Source organism: Apodemus sylvaticus, chromosome 20 (assembly GCF_947179515.1).
Source record: "Apodemus sylvaticus chromosome 20, mApoSyl1.1, whole genome shotgun sequence".
Classification (NCBI taxonomy): Eukaryota; Metazoa; Chordata; class Mammalia; order Rodentia; family Muridae; genus Apodemus; species Apodemus sylvaticus.
The window spans coordinates 10,145,501-10,166,700 of record NC_067491.1 but is presented as its reverse complement, the minus strand read 5'-3'; the positions used below and the strand labels follow the sequence as shown (position 1 = coordinate 10,166,700).

The window sequence follows — 21,200 nt, the reverse complement described above, 5'->3', positions numbered from 1 at the left end:
ACTCAAAAAGTGGATTATACATGCAATTTCTAAAGCAACCAATAAACATGGAACCTTTCAAATTTATTATACATGTATGTACGTATATATGTATATATGTATGTATACATACACACACACATATTTATATATATATAAACATCAAATTGTATGTTGATATTTAGCATGAAAATTTAAATCACTTTTGAGGGGCTTTTTTTAAAAAAAAGATTTATTTATTTATTATATGTAAGTACACGGTAATTGTCTTCAGATACCAGAAGAGGGTGTCAGATATCTTTACAGATGGTTGTGAGTGGGTGCTGGGATTTGAACTCATGACCTTCAGAAGAGTAGTTGGTGCTCTTATGCTGAGCCATCTCTCCAGCCTCTTGAGGGGTTCTTATAGTTTTAGATTTCTAACAGATTTTGGGTTGCTTTTCATGCAAACTAAAATGCATATTTTAGCTGTTTTAAGTAAAATGTTTTCTCTTTAATATTTATATTACTTAACATTTCTTCAACTGCCACTTAAAATTAATGGCTTAACATAAATGCTAATGATTTCAATAATGATCAAAATGGGCCTCATAGAGCCTGCCTCCAGACACACTGTATTCTATTTTCTTGACTCGGGGTTAACATGACGGGCTAACCCTGACTCCTGGGGTTGGTGCCATCCATGAGCAGGTGGTCAGAGGGGCCTCAGTGAGAAGGCTGAGCAAGCCTTGCGCGTCGGTGAATAGCATCTCTCCAGTTCCTGCCTCCTGCCTCCTTCTGAGTTGCTCCTCAAGTTGCTTTAGGCCATGGTATTTTATCAGACCAGTAGAAACCCTAAGATGTGCCTCCAAACACCAAGCAAACAAAAACGATGAAACAAAACCAAACCTCATTATACTCTAGAGAGAACAATATCCTGATTTTCTAAACAACCAGACTGCGCTGAGTTCAGCAGAGGTCTCTCTTTCTTCCGGCCATTTGTCTTTTATGTTTTACGGCTCCTTTGCCCCCACCCCCACTTACTGGATGAGGTGACATTAGAGGTCTTTCACTTAGTTGTATACTAATTCTCAGTTATCGACCAGATAAAATTTTGCATCTTACATTTTATTTTCTATGTGGTTTAGTATTAGTATATACCAGAGCACACAGATGTATTGATCATGAAAGAAATTCAAGCATTTTGCTTATATATAAATAAAAAATTACTGTAATACAAGTACAGCTTTGTGATAACAATGCTAAGGGGGCTTGGCATGCCACATCAGCAAAGTTGCAGATCATATATGAGATCCATAAAACTGAAAATCTCCATCAGATATCCTACCAGGAAAAGGGCACGGAGAAAGCCTGTTGATTTATAATATGCCAATCTGCTCAGTTTCTATAGCTCTCAGCAGGTTGTAGATCTAGATGATTTATTTTTCTTTGAATTATCATATAATTACATTTCTCCCTTCTCTTTTCCCCCTCAACTCTTGTCATATATCCTCCCTGTCTTCCTTCAGATCCATAGCCTCATCATTAATTAATTATTATTATTATGTTTATCTTATGTATATACAAACATCTCATATGTTACTTGTATATATGTTTTCAGGGCTGATCATTTGGCATTGATCAACCATTTGGCGATCATCTGGCATTGAATGACCATTTGGTGTGCCCTTCCCATCTAGATATTGGGTCATTAGTGTTACAGTGTTACAGGCCCTTCCACAGTATGTGTCAATGTGAATTTATCTATCTTTTATATTAATTGAAATGCGTTCTTATTTCACAAGGAAATACACTGTTTACTATTACTGATTTTGGCTACATGAGATTTCTTAAGCTACGAGAATTTTCTTTTAACTTTCTAAGAATCCTTTCATACGCAAGTGCAATATTAAATAAACATTTTATATTTTGACAAACTGTCATTTGACAATACATTACAGTGTAGTATTATGTTTATTAAGCAGTCCTAACATTTTTGTTAGCACCCTTACTGAACTGACAGGTGCTCTAACTGTGCTCCATGCCTCTCCATTCTTACATCCCAGAATTTATTACATTCCCAGAATTTATTACACGAGTATGGTGTATTAGGTATTGAGAAACTGTTTTCTACTCTGACATAATACAAATACTTCAGCTATGTGACCAGATGACAATGGCTGTGGAGAACTGATCTGGCCTGAGTGTGGCCTACAGAGTGCAGCCCCACCTAATCTGGAAGCTGACACAGAATTATGTGAGCTCCTGAGTTCAAGGTCAGCACAGGCAATCGCCAGTTTCTAAGAAGAGGGAATGGTGAGAGGAGACAGCCAGAAGAACTCAGTAATTTTATACAGAAAAGGTTTCTCAAGTTTAGAACTCAGACAATTTTACTTTAAAATGGTTTCAAGAGTCAGTAAAAATATAACAATATAAACACAAGTAAGAAAGATAAATACTATTTTGATTAAACACTAAAGTGAATAAAAGTCTGTAATTTCCTGTAATTTCTACCTGTTAAGATATTGATGATTCAACTCACATGCTTTTGACTCTTCCTATTAAAACTTCTACTTTTATTCTAAATTATACCCTGGTTATTATGCTCCACTAAGCAGGGCACTGAGCAATACACACTTCTAAGTAACGTATTTAGGAACCAACTCACAAGAAATTTGAATGGATAATGACAACAAAATTTCACCCAAGATAAAAAAGATAGAACCTCTTCTTGAAGGTGCCATTTCTTTTAGAAGAAAATTTGCAGTCAAGTAGCAAGGCTGTCCTCTTTTACAGATTTGCTATCTCAGCTCATAATAAATTACTCATTTAATTACAAATCATTATTTTAAAATTCAGATCTCCAATCCCTTATCAGAGAACCTGAAATTCCAAGTTATAGACAATTAAATGTCCTCCAGTTACCTGACAGTGAGCTGCGGCTCAATGGCTGTGAAGCTGTCCACAGACCTCATTCATCTTAGCACAGTATTTGAGGAAGGAACCTCACTTAGTGTAAATGTACACACTCTCTTTACACTACAGAAATATTACAGCTATAAATACATGGATTACGTCTCAGAGATCTGAAGTTTATGTATTGAAATATAAACAGGATTAAGTGTTTTTGATAATGCAGATCTTATCATTTTAAAAACATTTTCAACTCTTCCTTTGTTTACCATCAAAAGCACTCTTAATATTCCAGATACTATCTTTACTTATTCACTTAAACTCTAAAACATTTGTATAATAAAAATACTATTCTCTGCCCAGACTGCCCTTCATAAAGAAGCATTTAAAAAACAAGTATACATCACAAAAATACTCAAGAAAACATTAACAAAATGTTTAAGAATCTGACTATATTAGACAATGCAACATTTATTTACATTGTAACTTATTCTAAAAGCTATTTGACCTTGAAGGCTTGAGATTTGTAACATAGTAATCTAAGTGTAAGTATAAACTTAGACGATGTCTCCAAGAGTGAACTATAAAAGATGACGAATGTATGTATTCTTGCAATTCAGTTATGTTTCGCTATAATTTGGATTTCAGCATCTGAGTGAGACTCAACATCATGCAATAAACCACAAGAGGAGCACTTACTTAGGAGCAGAGGGACCCCTGGGCCACGTTCCATCTTCATTTTTTTGTTCTATCACTAACACCTGCAAACATGACACAACAAAGGGTGTTTTTCCACAGCTATGAAGGCACAACAGCTTCAGGAGACAAGTGGATAAGGACTACAGTAACCGATTATTTAAAGGACACAAGACAAAATGGTCTGAAATAAGTCAGCATTGATAGTGCAGAAGAAAAAAGGGGAAATATCACTCGTTCTATACCTTTAAGAAAGTATAAGCCAAATAATAGAATAAATGTTTCTGTTTAAACTGTACGCTTTTAAATTGTATTTATATTTGTAATATATTATACAATTAATAAATACCCTATCACTGGATATATGATGATTTAACTATTATGCAAATATTGGCAAAATAATTCCAAACTATACATTACTTATAATTTATTTTGGGCTTTGAAGTTAGTGTTCATTTATATTATTTATATGAATTCTGAAACTTTTTTAGAAATCTTTTTATTACATTTATGTATTTGTTTGTAGTGCATGGGTGCCAATGTGTATAGGCACCCGTGATATATGGCATATGTGTGCCTGAGGCACACACAGAGAGGAGGAGAAGTTCCAGGAGCCATTTCTCTCCCTCCACTAGTGCACGTGGACCTCAAAGCGTCAGACTTGGCAGCCAGTGCCTTTACCCACTGAGCCGTCTTGCCAGCCTTGCATTGTGAAATCTTTTAGTCCACAGCTGACAGGCATAGTGAGAAGAATCTCACAGTAAAGCGATGAGCACTCAAGTCCCCTGCTGCAGCACGGGTCAGGTAGACAAGCCAGCTCTGTCAGTACAGAATCTATGCCAAGATAAAGCTACCCGAAAACATCCCCAGCTCTTTCCTTTTATGTTCTAGATGAATAAAGAAGCCTCTCTTGTAGCTCCTAATTAGGACCAGTCTATGTAAGGAAGAAAAAAAACTTAAAAACACTGAAAAAAAAATTGTGATATTACTAGCGAGCAACTAAAAATCTAAATTTTCATGGTAAAACTATAATGCAAAACAAATATGAACTGAAATATAGCTAATTATAAACTTGAATATATCCTACATATTTAGTTTTATTAAGTTTTACTTATAGTTACAATTCACTTAAAGTACTGTACATACTATAGCAATATTCTTTGGTGGACTGTGTGCTTACAAACCACTTAGAAATTAGCTTTTTGACCTTAGTCACATAAAATGCAACAGATAAAAAATAACGGGTAAAGCATGAAGTGTGAAATGTAAGTGATACTGCAATATTCATCCAAAACACTAGATGAGCATAGCTATATTAAATCCTAAAGTTGTCTTTAACTAATGCGTTTCACACTCAGAAAAGCTTTCTGCTGCGTGTGTAGCTTTCGGAGTAAGCACACCAAGCCCCTAACACCTGACCTCTCCCTGATATCCTTCTCCTTGCCTATCAGGTATGCACAATCTCAAGTTTCTAAATATAATTTCTACATGAAAGTATATTCTTTAAAAGATTTATTAAGTAGAATTTATCGAGTAATTCACAGCCTAAGATTTTCTTCACTACAACTTGTAACTACTGTGATACATTATCAACTATATCTGTTCATATATAAATATTATGATCATTTGGAGGAGTTAAATGAGATATAAAAACAAAGAACTTCAACTATTAAAATTTTCCAGTTAGCATTTACTGTTGTTTATCAACACTTCAATATCTAATAGCATTTTTACTTAAATTCCATATTTTACAGCCATAGATAGTATTAATAAGCCACAAGAAATAATAAAATTCAATACTTTATATAAATGTATCACAGTTTTTTGAGTAGTTTTGCTTATTGTTAAAATTTTTGAAAAATCCAAAATTTAAAAGAACAGGGAAAAATCAATCAATATGAGCAGGCAAAATCTTCAATAACCTCTCTCTTACTTTCTTTTACCTGTTTATTTTTCAGTAATGCATTTTTGTGTATATGTATTGGTATGTACACATGAGTCCAGGAACCTGAAGAGGCCCAAAGAGGCTTGGAGTCCTTTGAACCTGGAGTTACAGATGGCTGTGGGTCCTGAGAAGCAAACTCAGGCCCCTCTGCAAGAACAGTATGCGCTCTTAAGCACTGAGCCATTTCTCAAATCCCATTCTGCTCTTTCTAATCAAGGTGCTTTACCTTACAGTAAGAGTGGAGTGGGAAAGATAAAATTTGGGTTAAGGAGACAGCTCAGTGAATAGGAGTGCTCGCTTGCGTGTTCTGATTTCAAATGCTCAGCATGCATATAACTGGGCAGGACTGTGTGTGTGCCTAGAACTGCAGCACTAGGGGCTAGGTACTGGGATGAGAAAGTAGATTTGGGGAACTCAAAACACTGAGCCCTGTCAAGAGAATAAGGTAAACATAAAGAAGACAATACTGATATTCTTCTCTGGTTTCTATATTCATATTACATACACAATATTTTTATTCTGAAAATTTTAAGTGTATATTCTTTGAGTCATATCTCCTCCCAAATGAACAGAAGTTGTCACAAATATTTAATCTCATTAAACTAGCTTAATTCTCTCATCAAGTCTAATCTTCAATTTGACAAATGTATATCTATCAAGAACACCAAATTCTTTAACTTTCTAAGACCACATTTTCTCTATGACTGGGAAAATAACATTAGATAAGGCTATACTATTGGCTGCAAGCATTTGCCTCTTAAAAACACAAAGACAAGGCTACTAAAACCCTGCATGAATGAACTCTACAGCATTTCGAACAGCACTCTTACTTCAAGTAGCAGCTGCTAGATAATCCGAGCAGGGGTTTGTGTCTGCTGGGGTGACGAGGACTCACTTGCTGTGAGGAGACTGACTAGGTCTTATTTGATCTTCAATCAGGCAACTTCTCTACTGTGTATACTGAGTTTTGTAGTTTCACTTAAGAATGTAAAGGCCAAAATGTGTTTGAAAATTGCTGTTTTGAAGAGATCCTGGAGGGAGGCACATGGCTAACTGTACCATTTCTCTGAGATTTTAATTGCATGCTGAGGTCAGGTGTGCATGCATGTGCACACATGCATGTGCGGCCAGAGGGCAATCCCGGCATCATTCTTCAGCAGTGATTCATCGTGTTTGTTGAGGTAGGGTCTCCCTGGAACCAGGCTTGCCAGTTACACGAGGTGCCCCAGGACTTGCCTGTTTCCAGTGCTGCAGTGCTAGAGAATCAAACTCAGGCCCTTACGCCTGCATAAGAGCAAGCGCTGTCACACTGGATCAACTCCGTAGGTGGCTCCCCAAAATACTGTCTTGGCTAGCCTCATATAATACTTGACATAGAGCAGGCATTTACTACCAATTAATTTATCTTACTTTCTCTGAGTTTTTTATTACTCTATCACATTATTGATGTCAGTAATTTTCAAATAAGTCGGCAAAAGAAAGCCATCACTGAATCACCAGTCACTGTTAGGTACTAGCTACTAAAAAAACAAACTAATCAAAACACGAGCCTTATAGTCTAAGTATATATTTTTTAAAAATACTAATAATGGAGAAATAAGGGGGGAAAATTCTTTAAAGAAGATCAATGGATATTGAGGCAAAGAGGGAGAGCTGAAGAGGTGCTCTGACCCCTGGGTTGGAATCCGAAGGGTAAATTAATGTAATCCGATGCACCTACATAATGGGATGAGATGGCTACTATGAACATCTGAAAGGACAGATGCAGGGAAATGGGAAGAATGGTACATCAGGAAGATGGATAATGCATCTAAAAGCACACTGTAGCAATCCTAGGTAACCAAAAGACAAGAATAATCTAAAGGTGGCTAGCCAGACAAGAGGCTCTACCAGGACCTGCATTCTAGCTAGGGGTCTGAACTTCACAATCCTTAAGGACTCAGAAAATATTTCTGAAAGGCAAATAACTAGATTTGTATTTCAGGATGAATTCTGGTAAAGGAGGACTTTGTAAATATGTAAGAAACTAGAGGAGCAAGATGTGTTGAGCATGAAAGCTAAGTGCTGGGACAGAACAGAGATAGAGAGATAGCTATAAGGTAGGACCAGTCCCTCACTATAATTAAACACCCCACCTTCCTCAATATATTGAATTTTTTGAATTATATCAATAAAGAAAAATGAAATGGAGAGGGGACTGACCCAAGAAGGATGGGCAAACTTAATAAGGTTCAATTAGCCTACAGTTGTTGGGGTTACTGTAACACAGGTGCATGTAACCTATATAGCTGCTCTATACTGTTAATATGGGAGAGTCACAACAGAGACCTTATTATGTATGGCCATAGAGACAAACCACTATTTGATCTTTTATAGGAAATCTTTTGATCTTACAACATTAGCTCTTGTTATTGAAGACATTCTTAAGAAATAGAGTGTTTCGAAGTGCAAGAAGGAAATTAGAAATTGCTGTTATTGACTAAGGAGGCTGGAGAAGAGTTAGAGAGATCATGAGACAGAACCCACCATAAACTACACAACACCCACAAAGTCTTTTATTGCAAAAAGTTGCACTTAAGATAAACATCACTGTTGGGCTGGAGAGATGGCTCAGCGTTTAGGGGCATTTGCTGCTCTTGCAGAGGACCTAAGTTCAGTTCCCAGCACCCAGGTGGCTTACAACCACGGGTGACTCCAGGTCCAAGGAATCCAACGCTGTCTTCTGGTCTCCACAGGCACCAGGCATGTATGGTGGTACATCCATGCAGGTACTCACACATGCACACAAAACAAAATAACCTCACAGAGACACATCGCTAAGGAGTACCTGTCCTTGGTACAGGCCGGCGTCCTGGATGGTGCTGTCGGGCTTGTTCAGTGGCTCGAAGGTGTTACTCATGTACTTGTTCCACAGTCTGGCCTCCTTCTCATCGGGAATATTGAAGATTTTTCTTATTTCCTTTTCAATCGTATCTGAGATTTAAGAAGAGAAGATATATAAATATGGTACATTTAAAAATAGTTTATTAGCTACAAAGAGCTAAATTCTTATAAGACTAAACATTATAAATTTATTAAAATAAGGATAAAATTGTAAAAAGCCAGATATATGTAAGAAATAATTTTCAAAATTTTGTCTTAAGATTTCTTATGTGCTGTTAAGGGGGAAAATGATAATTTTAACATCAACAGATGATTATTTGAGGAATTTAAGACTGTAAAATTAAGTTAAAATTAATTTAAAATTAAATTGTCTAACACTAAAATGTAATTTGTTCCACAGGGTAAACTTTTAACACAACGTAAAATCAATGTGTTTTTAAGACACTAAACTATGGGAAGGAAAAGTCAACAATGGAAAAAATATTTGTATTCATAATGCAGTCAATTGAAGACTATCTCACGCTAAAACACACACTTTATGTTGTGAAGTTATGTATAGGATGGTAAAAATACACCCAAATATCACATTTTTTTTTCTTCAAGATTTCTTTTCAAACAGGAAGGCAATTGTTACACTGATCTAATGTGTGTTTCTTTATTTGCATGTGAGAGGGCATGGGCATGCATGTACTGTGGGCAGAATACAACTTGAATGAGCTGGCTCTCTCCTTCTACCATGCAGACTCCAGGAACGAGCACAGACCGCCAGTGTGGCCGCAAGCACAGCTCTCCCTGCTGAGCCACGCTGCTGGCCCAGGGGACCCGAGGTGGTTACCTGGGCCACTGCAAAGGCAGTTAATTACTGAGACAGGGAAGAACAAACAATAGAAGACTTCTCAGCCAAGTCTACCTTTACATATGATTAAGATTCTTACCAGATATATGTGAAGATATAAGATGGCTGAAATGGTAAGTAAAAGTGTTGGGTAGAACATTAGTAAAATACTTAAGCCAGAAAATTAGATAAATTATTAATTTTTATTAATAAAGAATTTTAGGAAGCCTTAGAAAAAAATTATGTTCTTAGCAGTTGGCCTCAAATATATAATGTTGAATTTTATCTCCTACTAGACATACTCAGTGCCACTTAACAACTTAGAAAGTAAAATAGTGAAGACAAGTATTTCAGCCCTAACATACCAAACTATTTCAAAGTCTTTTGTTGTTATTTTACTACAAATCATATGGGCAGGAGAAGCTGAAAGAGTATTTTATTAATTTAGCAGCAACACAAAAATGGAAATTTAATTTTCTAATTCTGGGTAGACAATTTAGTAGAGCTTTTAAAAAATCAGTTTCAATCAAGTTTTTAAAAAGACCACAGGGTGTGTTTACATACACACACACACACACACACACACACACACATATATATTATCTATATATATATATGTTTTCCTTATTATCCTAATTCTAAGCAATTTGATAAATATCCATTTAAAAGAATAAGAAATTTCAAGTTATACAAAAATTCAGTTCATTTACAATTTTATGACATGTATTCAATGTCTATACTCTTAAACTGTTAGGATATTTAAAGTATTTGGGTTAAAATCTGCATCAGATCAAGCTTTCTGATAAACAGAAATTCTGCATAAATTACATTTATCCTCTGTAAATTTTTATTTAGTATGTCAAGTAAAATTTCCTGATGGTTGTTTTCAATGTAGAAATTAAAATCAGTTGATTTCTGGAGTTTGTAAGTAAAATAATCACCTAAACAAAAGTTTCTGATGAACTGATTTTCTATAACATTTTTAATAAATATTTATAGATTGCTAGAGATTTTATGATTACTTAAAATGTAGTTTATTGATATTCCACTTGGCTATTGATCTCCAGCTGGCTTTTCCAGAGCCAGAAGGTGGTATGCAGGTGCTAGGGGAGAAAGTTTTCAGTGGCCTGCCCCAGCCAGCCCCAGCCTGCCCCAGCCAGCCTCAGCCTGCCTCAGCCAGCCCCAGCCTGCCCCAGCCTGCCCCAGCCAGCCTCAGCCAGCCCCAGCCTGCCCCAGCCAGCCCCAGCCTGCCCCAGCCAGCCCCAGCCTGCCCCAGCCAACCCCAGCCTGCCCCGGCCAACCTCAGCCTGCCCCGGCCTGCCCCAGGCAGTGATATGCCTTGGAGCACAGTGGCAAGAGCATCGTGCAGGTCCCCGTGGCAGTCTGACTACCTGGAGCTAGGGCTAACCCAACAGATGGAGCTTGTGCTGGGTACTGCACGCCTGGACAGGCCCAAGGCTGTCGGCCACCCTCCTGCATGATGATTTTCGATTACTAGTTTGCTAAACTGGTCCAGTTGTCTTACAGCATTTCTTCTTATAACCGTGAGTATGGTCTCTTAGTGGCTTGTATTTTCCAACAAGATCACAGTTATTACTCTCTTTTTAATAAATACTTTATTTGAAGAAAAATGTGTTCTTATTTGTTAACACTGTGCATTATAAAGGTAATAGGATAGGCTAATGGGGGCAAATAAAATCTAATTATATCACATATATATGAACATTTCACAGTTAACTTATTAGCATACATAATTAACATGTATAATAAGAAGTTTAATGTGGTAGATTGACTGTCAGCATTTGTACATTTATATTTTTTATGGTTACAGAGAAGTAGGTCCATTGAGAGCTTGCGTCTGTTTTTCAAACTTATACATGAACAAACCCTCAATATGCTATAATAATATCAAGCCTGCGGCCTCAGCTACTTACCTGTAATGAAGGAAATACCACCTGGATTTTCTTTCTCCATACTTGACCAAGTTTTGACTTAGATTTGTATGTTGTTGTTATAAATATGGCATGCAATTTTTCAAATGCTATTTGCTTTTCTTAAATTAAAAGTGGCACAAACACTAAGTTCATTTAATAAACAGTGAAAACAAGCTAGCCCACTATAAGCACCATGAGAAGCCACCATGTTTATGAATACCTCTCAAAAGGTTAGCACCACAGGAGACCCAACCAGGAATCCCAACTGAACGCCTGAGGCAGGGGTAAGCATCTGAGGTGGTGTCTGGGACAGGAAGGAGCCTCCGGTACCTACCTATGGTGTCAGCCTTGCTGAACCTCCGTGTTACGACGCTGCTCATGTCCCCGTTTTCACAGAGCTTCAGTTCTGTGAGGTACACCTCTACTTTGCAGTGTTTCACAAACATGCCCTGCTCTACCACCTTAAAGAGGAAAAGAAGCAAATTAGTGCGAATTCTATTAGTATAGCGCATTCTCTTAGTAACACGGATCTTCAACAAGGCTTAAGAAAAAACTACAGACAGCCAAGGAAATATAATTAGCAAGTGTAATCATAATTTAAAACAGTAACAGTTTAGAAAGGCATTCTACTAATCTGTTAATATTTTGGTATGTCATAAACAATAAATTTACTCAAGTTTAATCAAAATGACTATATACAAGTCTTTTCTATATAACTCATGTATAGCTCTGAATAAAGATATGAACAGATGCCTACTTTTTAACAATGCTCTGAGATAGAAAATGTGCATGTAACTCTAAATACTTTTGTAACTGTATCTACGAGGTCCATTATTACTATTTATATTAAAATATGACTTTAAAAATGACAGTTCTGGCCCTGCAGTAGATATATCCATTTCGCTCTGAAATGACTTTGTCTGCCCTTCAAATGTGTACTTAGTCTATCTAACACACAAGCAAGTAAACAAGCAGTCAAGCATGCAAGTAAATAAAGTAGAAATGATAAAATATATGAGGTTCACCTTTTAAATAAGTATATTTCCTTTTGCTCTTCTAAAGGTTAACTGTAGGATTTCAGTCGTGAACACTGTTTCTGAAAATAGTAACTGGCCTGATACATGATACATTAGACAGATATGGCAAAGGGAGGCAGGCTGCAATGACGTATGCACACTAGCAGCCTGATATCAAACTCAATACAAGAATTACGTACTCTTTCACGTTCAGGAAAAACTGTTTCAATCCAGGGTTTTAAAAGAGTTTATCTGAAGTTTCCTGTATAATCTAACATGAATTTAATTCCTTGGATATGTTCTCTTAATTATTTTTGTTACAAATCTTTAAAAGTCTCATAGACTATATATCTGATATATAGTCTCATAGGCTTAATTCAGTGTAAAACTTAAATTTTGACTCAACTTAGATGCTCTAAGTCTCTTACACAGAACGATGCTGAGTTTAAAGAATGCAACAATATAAGGAATTTTTATAACTTTCTTGTAGCTAATTAATAATTAAAAAAATAGGAGTAAAACCCTAAGATACTACACTACTGTAATTATATTTTACTTCACTGATGTCTACATTACAATATTTCTTTTCTAAAATTAAATTTCAGTTTCTTAACTTGAAAAAGACTGCTGTTGTTTCCTTTCTCTCGATATCTGTATTTAGCTGTCAACACCCTCCACGGTGACTTTACTAACTCCTTTTCTTTTCCTTTGTAGAAATGGAAAGAGTTTCGGCAAGGAGCTGAAGCTAGCCCCCTCCACCGGAAATTTCAGTGTTCAGTATTTGGGAGGCAGAGTACGCTCTTTGACCATTTTTTAAATTTTATTTATATTATCATTTAGCTTAAATTTTGATTTTTTTGTCTCTCTGCTGGTAGATAGGGATTATCAAGTGTCTCTTCTTTGTAAATTCCTAGCTTAATTCTAACTAGAGACTTGGAAATACACTGGATAATTTCTTTTGTTATTTTGGGAGTTTGATGACCCAGGATATTTTACCAACTTATCAGTGATTATTATTAAGAGTATGACGTCCTTAATTCTGAATGGACTTGGTCAAAATGTTTCCGTGAGATATATCTCTGACTTTCCCATGGTAATGTCACAGTCCACACTTTGGCTTTAACATTATTAAGACCATGTTTTCATAAACATTTCTTGGTTTTTACTGTTATTTGAATTCTGAAAGGAATAAAATCCTCAAAACTAGTAAATTATTGTTCTGTTATATTTAAGGATTCTATTGTTAGCTTATTATCCTTATACAAGGACTCTAAGCAATACAAGTAGATGTTGGGCACTACTTTGGCAAATCACTAAATCCATGACATGGTGTTTTAACCTTTCAGTTTATAGTAGAGACATGTGCAAAGGTTCTATCATATAGCTACGGTTTCCAAGACTTCCCTACTCCTGCTTCTCCTTTAAGTATTCACTGGTATGCTCCTCAACCCCAAATTCTCCTCAGCTTGCTTAAGGCTGGTTAGGTTTTTACTGATACTCATGTTTTATACCTTCTGCTCACTGTGGAGCCAAAGTCACAGTTCTTGCTATGTTAATATTAGAGCATCCAGATAACTAGTATGAACAACCCACCACTACATGATAAATTATCTTGGACTTACTAACAATCCTCACATCATTTCTGAGGATAAAAACATGTAGATTTAAGCTATGCTGATCTGGGGTGTGACTTCTCATGAAGTTCCTGTCAAGCCCTAGGCTAATGCTTCAAACATCTGAAGACTCATTTTGAACTGATATCCACATTTCTGTCCAGGCTGGTTTCTTCCTAGAGTATTTGCATGTCCTTGCTATGCACAGTATAATTCTACATGACAGAGAAATAAGAGGAGTGGGGGGTGGGGGAATATACCTAAGATTTAAACTGCAGGGTTATGTATCACCTAACCTGTAAAGACCAGTAATCCTAAAACCAGGAAATTAGCATCAGGAAAATAGACAGGAAGATGAAGAATTTAAGGCCTTTTCATCTTCCTCTCCCTTTTGAAGGATCCCTTTCCTGGCCCACAGAATTCTGAATTGGCAGTTATTTTCTTGTATACTGAAAGTAGTACACTGTTTCCTGGCTTCCATTGTCCCTGCTGGGAAACCATTTCTTTGATTTATGCTTTTTTGAGGACACTGTATCCTAGCACTACTGAGGAGTAACTTTTTGATTTGTGTTTATATTTTTTCAGTCTGAGACTCTGTTTCCTGACTAGCTTTGGTATCTGCATATTTTCCACTGACACCACCTGGTTTGAAGGCTCACTTCTCACTGTTCACCACCACACTGAGATGTAAAGGGAGTTACTCCTTACTTTCAGAAGTGTGGCATCTTGTTGAACAGTCTTGGACAACTTTTCAGTTGTTTCGCCACCATTAGCTGTGCTCACGAGCCCCCTCTACTGTTACATTTCTTTCTTTTTTAATTGATTTTTTAAAATTTTATTTTCTATATTCTTTGTTTACATCCCAAATGCTTTCCCCCTTCCCAGTTCCCCCCTCCCCATATGTCCCATAAGCCCTCTTCTCTCCACCCATTCCCCAATCACACCCCTCCCTTTTCTCTGTCCTGGTAATCCCCTACAATGCTGGATCAAGCCTTTCCAGGATCAGAGCCCTCTCTTTCCTTCTTCATGGGAGTCATTTGTTATGCTAATTGTGTCTTCAGTATTCAGAGCTTCTGGGCTAATTAATATCCACTTATCAATGACTGCATTCCCTGTGTATTCTTTTGTGATTGGGTTACCTCACTTAGGATGATATTTTCCAGTTCCAACCATTTGCCTAAAAATTTCATAAATTCATTGTTTTTAATTGCTGAGTAGTATTCCATTGTATAAATATATACCACATTTTCTGTATCCATTCCTCCATTGATGGACATCTGGGTTCTTTCCAGCTTCTGGCTATTATAAATAAGGCTGCTATGAACATAGTGGAGCATGTATCCTTATTGCATGCTGGGGAATCCTCTGGGTATATGCCCAGGAGTGGTATAGCCAGGTCCTCCAGAAGTGTCATGCCCAGTTTTCTGAGGAACCGCCAGACTGATTTGCAGAGCTGTTGTACCATCTTACAATCCCACCAGCAGTGGAGGAATAGAAAAGAAACTGGGGAAGACCCTTGAGGACATGGGCACAGGGGAAAAGTTCCTGAACAGAACACCAATAGCTTATGCTCTAAGATCAACAATTGACAAATGGGACCTCATCAAATTACAAAGCTTCTGTAAAGGCAAAGGACACTGTTAAAAGGACAAAACAGCAACCAACAAATTGGGAAAGTATATTCACCAACCCTACATCTGATACAGGGCTAATATCTAATATATACAAAGAACTCCAGCAGTTAGACCCCAGGGAACCAAATAACCCTATTACAAAATGGGGTACAGAGCTAAACAAGGAATTTTCACCTGAAGAAATTTGGATGGCCAAGAAGCACCTTAAGAAATGTTCAACATCATTAGTCATTAGGGAAATGCAAATCAAAACAACCCTGAGATTTCACCTCACACCAGTCAGAATGGCTAAGATCAAAAACTCAGGAGACAGTAGGTGTTGGTGAAGATGCTGAGAAAGAAGAATATTGTTACATTTCTTTCTTTCTTTCTTTTTTTTTTTTTGATTTGGTTTTTTCAAGACGGTTTCTCTGTGTAGCCCTGGCTGTCCTGGAACTCACTCTGTAGACCAGGCTGGCCTCGAACTCAGAAATCTGCCTGCCTCTGCCTCCCAGAGTGCTGGGGTTATAGGCATACGCCACCACCGCCCAGCTTACTGTTACATTTCTAGTTTGGCCACACTGCTTCTCTCCTTATTACCCTGCTTTCTGGTCAGTCTGTTTTTAAGGCTGAATGCCTGACACTGAAGTTGAAATACTTCTAAGACTGAGTCCCCAGGACATAATTACTTTGTTTATATATCATACATTCTTTTTTTAATGTAACCAGATTGATAAAATTCAGAGCTGGACATTGGACTCTAAGAAGTTAGTGTTTATTTCTTAAAGCAACTTCTGTCTGTATGGGTAGAGTAAAATGCACGTTCTTAGACCTACTGATTTAATGTGGAGGAATGATGCATCTCTAACAAAGATGCATTCAAACAACTTCGTGTATATGAACATTTGAAAACTATATGTTGAAATTTGCATATTTCAAAAAAAATGTTCACCTTATTAAGAACAAATGTCTGACCCTCTAACAGACTTCTCGGATTTCCCTGGGCTCTGTGTGAACTTCTGATTTACTTTGCTCTCTAATCTCCATAGTTTTCAAACCCACACGTCAGCACAAATCGTTTTAGAAAGACTAAGGCTGTTTGCATGTCAACAGACTGCTTGGTGGATCTAGTCCCACACTGAAGTCTGTAGTGTCCAATGCGCTGCAAAGATACTGTAATGTGCTTGTAAGGAAATGTAATAGATACATACATTTAACAAGTGAGTTCTGGGGGATGAGAAGGGACTGTAGGATAAACATTCACATTACAACATTTATATTACATATGAAACTGCCAAAAAAATTTTAAAGAAAAATATTTTGCTTTTGTTTATTTTGTTTTTAAATGAAGTTTTCTTCCAGTGCCATTTCATGGGTGCAGGCTGTCCTTCAGCAGGTCAGAGCACTCAATTCTCCAAAAATGACAAAAAAAAAGAAAGGACCTACATTACACAAACCAGACAAAATTATTCGATATATACAGTCAGCTCATTTAGTTTGAAACTTTGTATTTTACAGGAATAATGCCCATATTATTTGAAAAAAATGTTCATTTTTCTAAATTATAATTGTAAAACATCAAAAAGACTGAAAAAGATTATATTTTCATTTTAAAAAATATTTTATGTTCCAAAACCCACTTCAACTTTTAGTTCATTTTTAAAATTGTCTTAAAGAAAAAGGAGTGCTTGCATTTTGTCCTCGTGTCCTCAACTATACAGTGAAGATGACATTAATTCTGCGTTAACCAGCTAATCACATTGTTATGTCCTTAGAATGCTGAGAATGTAGGTAAGTTGCTGCATTTGTGGTCAGCCATTATAGAATCCAGTGCATAGGAAAGATTTTCTGGCTTTTCTCCCAATGTGCATTAAGAAGGCTTGGGAATTCATTGAATTACCAATATGAGCTACTCAACAAGAACATACTTCTACTCGGTAACTCTTGAGCATACCTTTCTTGCTATTGGCTCTTGGCCTTCCATCAGCGTGTACCAGCTGACAAGCTTGTTCCAGCCCTCAGTAGGCAGCAGTATGTAATCCAGCTCATCGATAAGGTGCTCCTTGAGAGACTGTGCATCACCATCTGCAGACAGAGAGTGAGTCAGCATGGAGCAGGAAAGCCCAGCCCACAGCGCTCAGTGCACAGCTGCACAAGACACAAAGACTGAAACCCTTAACACAGTCTCAAGGATTTGCAGCGACGAACTCAGAGAAAAACTCCAAGATAGTTCAAATCAGCATATTTCATTATAAACTGTTGCCTGAAAAACTTTCCAAGGTTTTTCTTAGATTCCTAAAATATTAACACATTATTAGCTAAAATCCCAACAGAAGAGGTTCCTCAAATATTGTATCAGTGATCCAGTGGGAACCATTCTTACATTAGATAATTGAGTATAGGAAACTCAGGAGTAATGATGAGATCCAGGCTGGACACGAATTTGCAATCCTCCTGCCTCAATCTCCCAAGAGTTAGTTAGTATAGGCATGCTATACAAGCTGGCAACAGATAAACAACATATTAAATGACTCCACTGTATGTAAGTTTAGAAACTGTAATAAATTTTAGTTATTTTGTAAAGCATCTACGTTATTCCAAAAGATCCACGATCTGGATTCATCCCTAAAACTAAAATAGTGGTAGTTGCACAGAAGTAACTTTAGTTCTGAGATGCTTTAAAATGTCTAAATTCGGAACTTTTGTATAATTTGGGGCAAAAACCTAGGAATAATTTCCTGGTCAGAACAATGTCACTGCCCCATTCTGGGACTCAGTTATTCATTGGTCATTTGAGGCTCCAAAGTACTGAAAGAGAACTGACTCAATGAGTCACAACTAACCGAAAGGTAATCTTGCCCCAAGTTGACTTTAATCATCAAAGGGGGGGGAAACATTGCTCTCTGTGGCATTAATGATGAGAATATAGTACTACTACAGGAAAAAAGCTCAGGAGAGTGATAGAATATTATTCTTTTATAATTCATTTGTGGATTTCTGAAGTTTGGGAAAGCTATGTTTTATTTATATAGAATCAAAAGTTGAAAACATCTGAATTTTACATTATCTTCAATAGTAGAAGTAAAATGAGTACAAGTTAAAAATGATTACATTTACTGTGTACACATGGTACATACACATATGTGTCATGGAGCACATGTGGAGGGAGGTCAGAGGACAACTTCTGGGAGTTGGTTCTCTCCTCCAACCACATGGTCCTAGTGGCTGAACCCCTGCCCTCAGGCCTGGTGATAAGTACCTTTACCATCTAAGCCGTTTTACCAGCCCTGATTATGAATTTTAAGCACAGCCTCATTAACTGTGATTGTAATTTTTTTAAATTGTCAGCAAATACAATTTGGAATGAGTTGTCAGAAACTCCAAGGATGAAAGAAAATCACATATGCTAAGTAAGCAAGCTATACTATGAGACATCACACAGCAGGTACAGGTAAAGACAGCAGACTCACTACTGTGAATTCTCTCAACAGCCTTGCATGATGGGTGTCTTTACTGTAAGAATATATCCAGAGACACAGAGTAACTTGCCTAGGGTAATCATACGAAATCAAGAGCAATGGAGGGAGCAGTATAGTGTAGAAACCCTTGCTCCTGCTACTGGCTGCGTATGGAGGTGGTGCACACCGTTAACCCCAGCACCTGGGAGGTGGAAAGGAAGGACATCAGCTACATACATAGTATATTCTGTTCAAAGGCCAACCTGAGCTTGGAAGGAAGAAAAAAAAGAAGAAGGGTAAAATCCTTGTTATTTTATTCTGTGTTTATTTTTTCAGAGTAACACTAAGAATTAGGTAGCTCCATTTTCATTAGCAAATAGACCAGGAGATGATAAGTTATTCAAGCACCAATAAACACAAATTTGCAGAGACTGAATTCAACCATGAATGTACATATTCTAATTCTATGTGCTTTGCCATCTAGTATAATATAACCTGAAGAAAACTGAAAGAATTTAAAAATCAAGACATGTTATTTTTGACAATATCTAAGTTTAGGTAAACAATCTGATGATGTGAGAGATTTCACATAATATACTTAGTAGACAGAATAAAATAAGAACTTTGTGTGTGTATGTGTGTATGGAGAACACCATTCAAATTAAAGAATGGGATTAGCTTTTATCACTTCTGTATCTAATGAGATGTAACTGTTGAAAAGAAATCTGTATTTACTTAGATTACATAATTGGGAATTCTTTAAAGAGGAGGAAATTTATTAGGCTATACTTGCAGAGATTCCAGTGGCTGTAACGAGCTATCAGCAAGAGCCTCATCCTTTTACAGGACAGAACACACTGTAATCACAGATTCTAAGTCTGGGTTGTACACGTTTACAAAGGCAGTCGTACTGTCCCTTGCACGATGAACCAGAACAAAGGCTCACTCCTCCTTGCCTCTCATCTTCAGTCTGTATGCTGGCCTCTCACTTGTCAAGCACGGGCTAGACACTATTAATGAGCTCACTCAGGCCCTGCCAACATGGCCCACAGTCAAATTAATTTTGTTCTCAAGGACAGGTTGTAGTATAACCAGAAAATCCCACTTCCTGATTCTTCTGTATGTGTAAGACAGATAATTTCCTAGGGTATGATCCTCCTTGTGCAATACAAATGTAACATAGTGTCTATGTGTTCCAACTGCTAGGTCCTTTTCAAGACTATCTTACTCTTCTGTTAGTTCTGTACATCTCAAATCCTAGTATTCTCTACAGCTCCTGTTCTCTTTTGTTGCATGAGCTTCCAGGGTCTTCACATGCTGCAGAGCAAAAGCAGCTCTGTCTCATGCCACAAGTATACGGGCAAAGCAGAGATAAGCTCTGTCCTAGAGACTACACAATGGGAATAACTCACCTATCATCCAAAAGTTCCTGTGGTTCGGTAATCTCTCCTCTCTACCTGTCAAGATTCTATTGTTATGGAAATCATTATCTATGCTTTATAATGGACTAATTTGTATTTCCTAGAATTTTATGAAAAAATTACCTGTCTTTTGTTACTATAAATAAATCTACATAACCTATAAATGTATATAAAACAATACATTCTCTTTTTGTTTGGCTTCATTTATACTATTATTTTTTGAGATCTATAGATACGTTTTCAGCAATTTATTCATTTTTAAGTGCTAACAGGGCTTCATTATATGAAAAAAACTATCATTTGCTTATCCATTCAGATGCTGACAGGCACTTGGGTTGCTGGCACATTTTTCTCTTATGGATAACACTATGTGAACACTCATGTGGAACTTTTCTTATGGGCAAATGTTTCAACTCTTCATAGTCTCTTAGGTAAATATCTCACATACCATGACTGAGTACTAGGGCTAACAGATGTTTAACTCAATTTGTTGTCCATCCGAGTCAGCAAGTGTCAACAGTGATTCTCTTAAGTTGTAATTAAATTTATACATGTGTAGTATAGTATGTATGTATGTACCATGAGGTATCCAATAATCCCAAGCTAAGTAAAGTCTGAGGCACACTCCCCATTTCTTTCATACTAATAAAGGTGAACACTTAATTAAGGTGAACTCTTTTGGAAAACTATTTTTTTCTTTGGCATGGTAGATGCAGATGCACAGATTGTATGGGTATATTCATGTGTGTGCAGTTACATGTGCAGGTATATTGAGGGAAGGCTTGACTGGGTCTTCTTACTCATTTAAGATAGATGTTGCAGTGGTCTGAAGACTTAGCAGAGTAGACTAGCGGGTCTCCTGGTCCTCAGCACAGAGATGGTGGTGTGCACCAGCATGTCTGGCTGCTTACATGA

The 21,200-nt window shown here is 37.0% G+C and overlaps 1 protein-coding gene across 2 annotated transcripts in view; it reads right to left on the bottom strand.

Moving 5' to 3' along the window:
- Window positions 1–21,200, bottom strand: part of Usp15 (ubiquitin specific peptidase 15) — a 91,502-nt gene that overhangs the window by 53,983 nt on the left and 16,319 nt on the right. For both annotated transcript variants that reach the window (XM_052165797.1, XM_052165798.1), the window contains exons 3-6: window positions 17,361–17,491; window positions 11,499–11,625; window positions 8,340–8,485; window positions 3,571–3,632 (exon numbers count right to left, since the gene is read on the bottom strand). In XM_052165797.1, coding sequence (XP_052021757.1) covers window positions 3,571–3,632; window positions 8,340–8,485; window positions 11,499–11,625; window positions 17,361–17,491 — 466 coding nt within the window. The remainder of the gene's footprint in view (window positions 1–3,570; window positions 3,633–8,339; window positions 8,486–11,498; window positions 11,626–17,360; window positions 17,492–21,200) is intronic.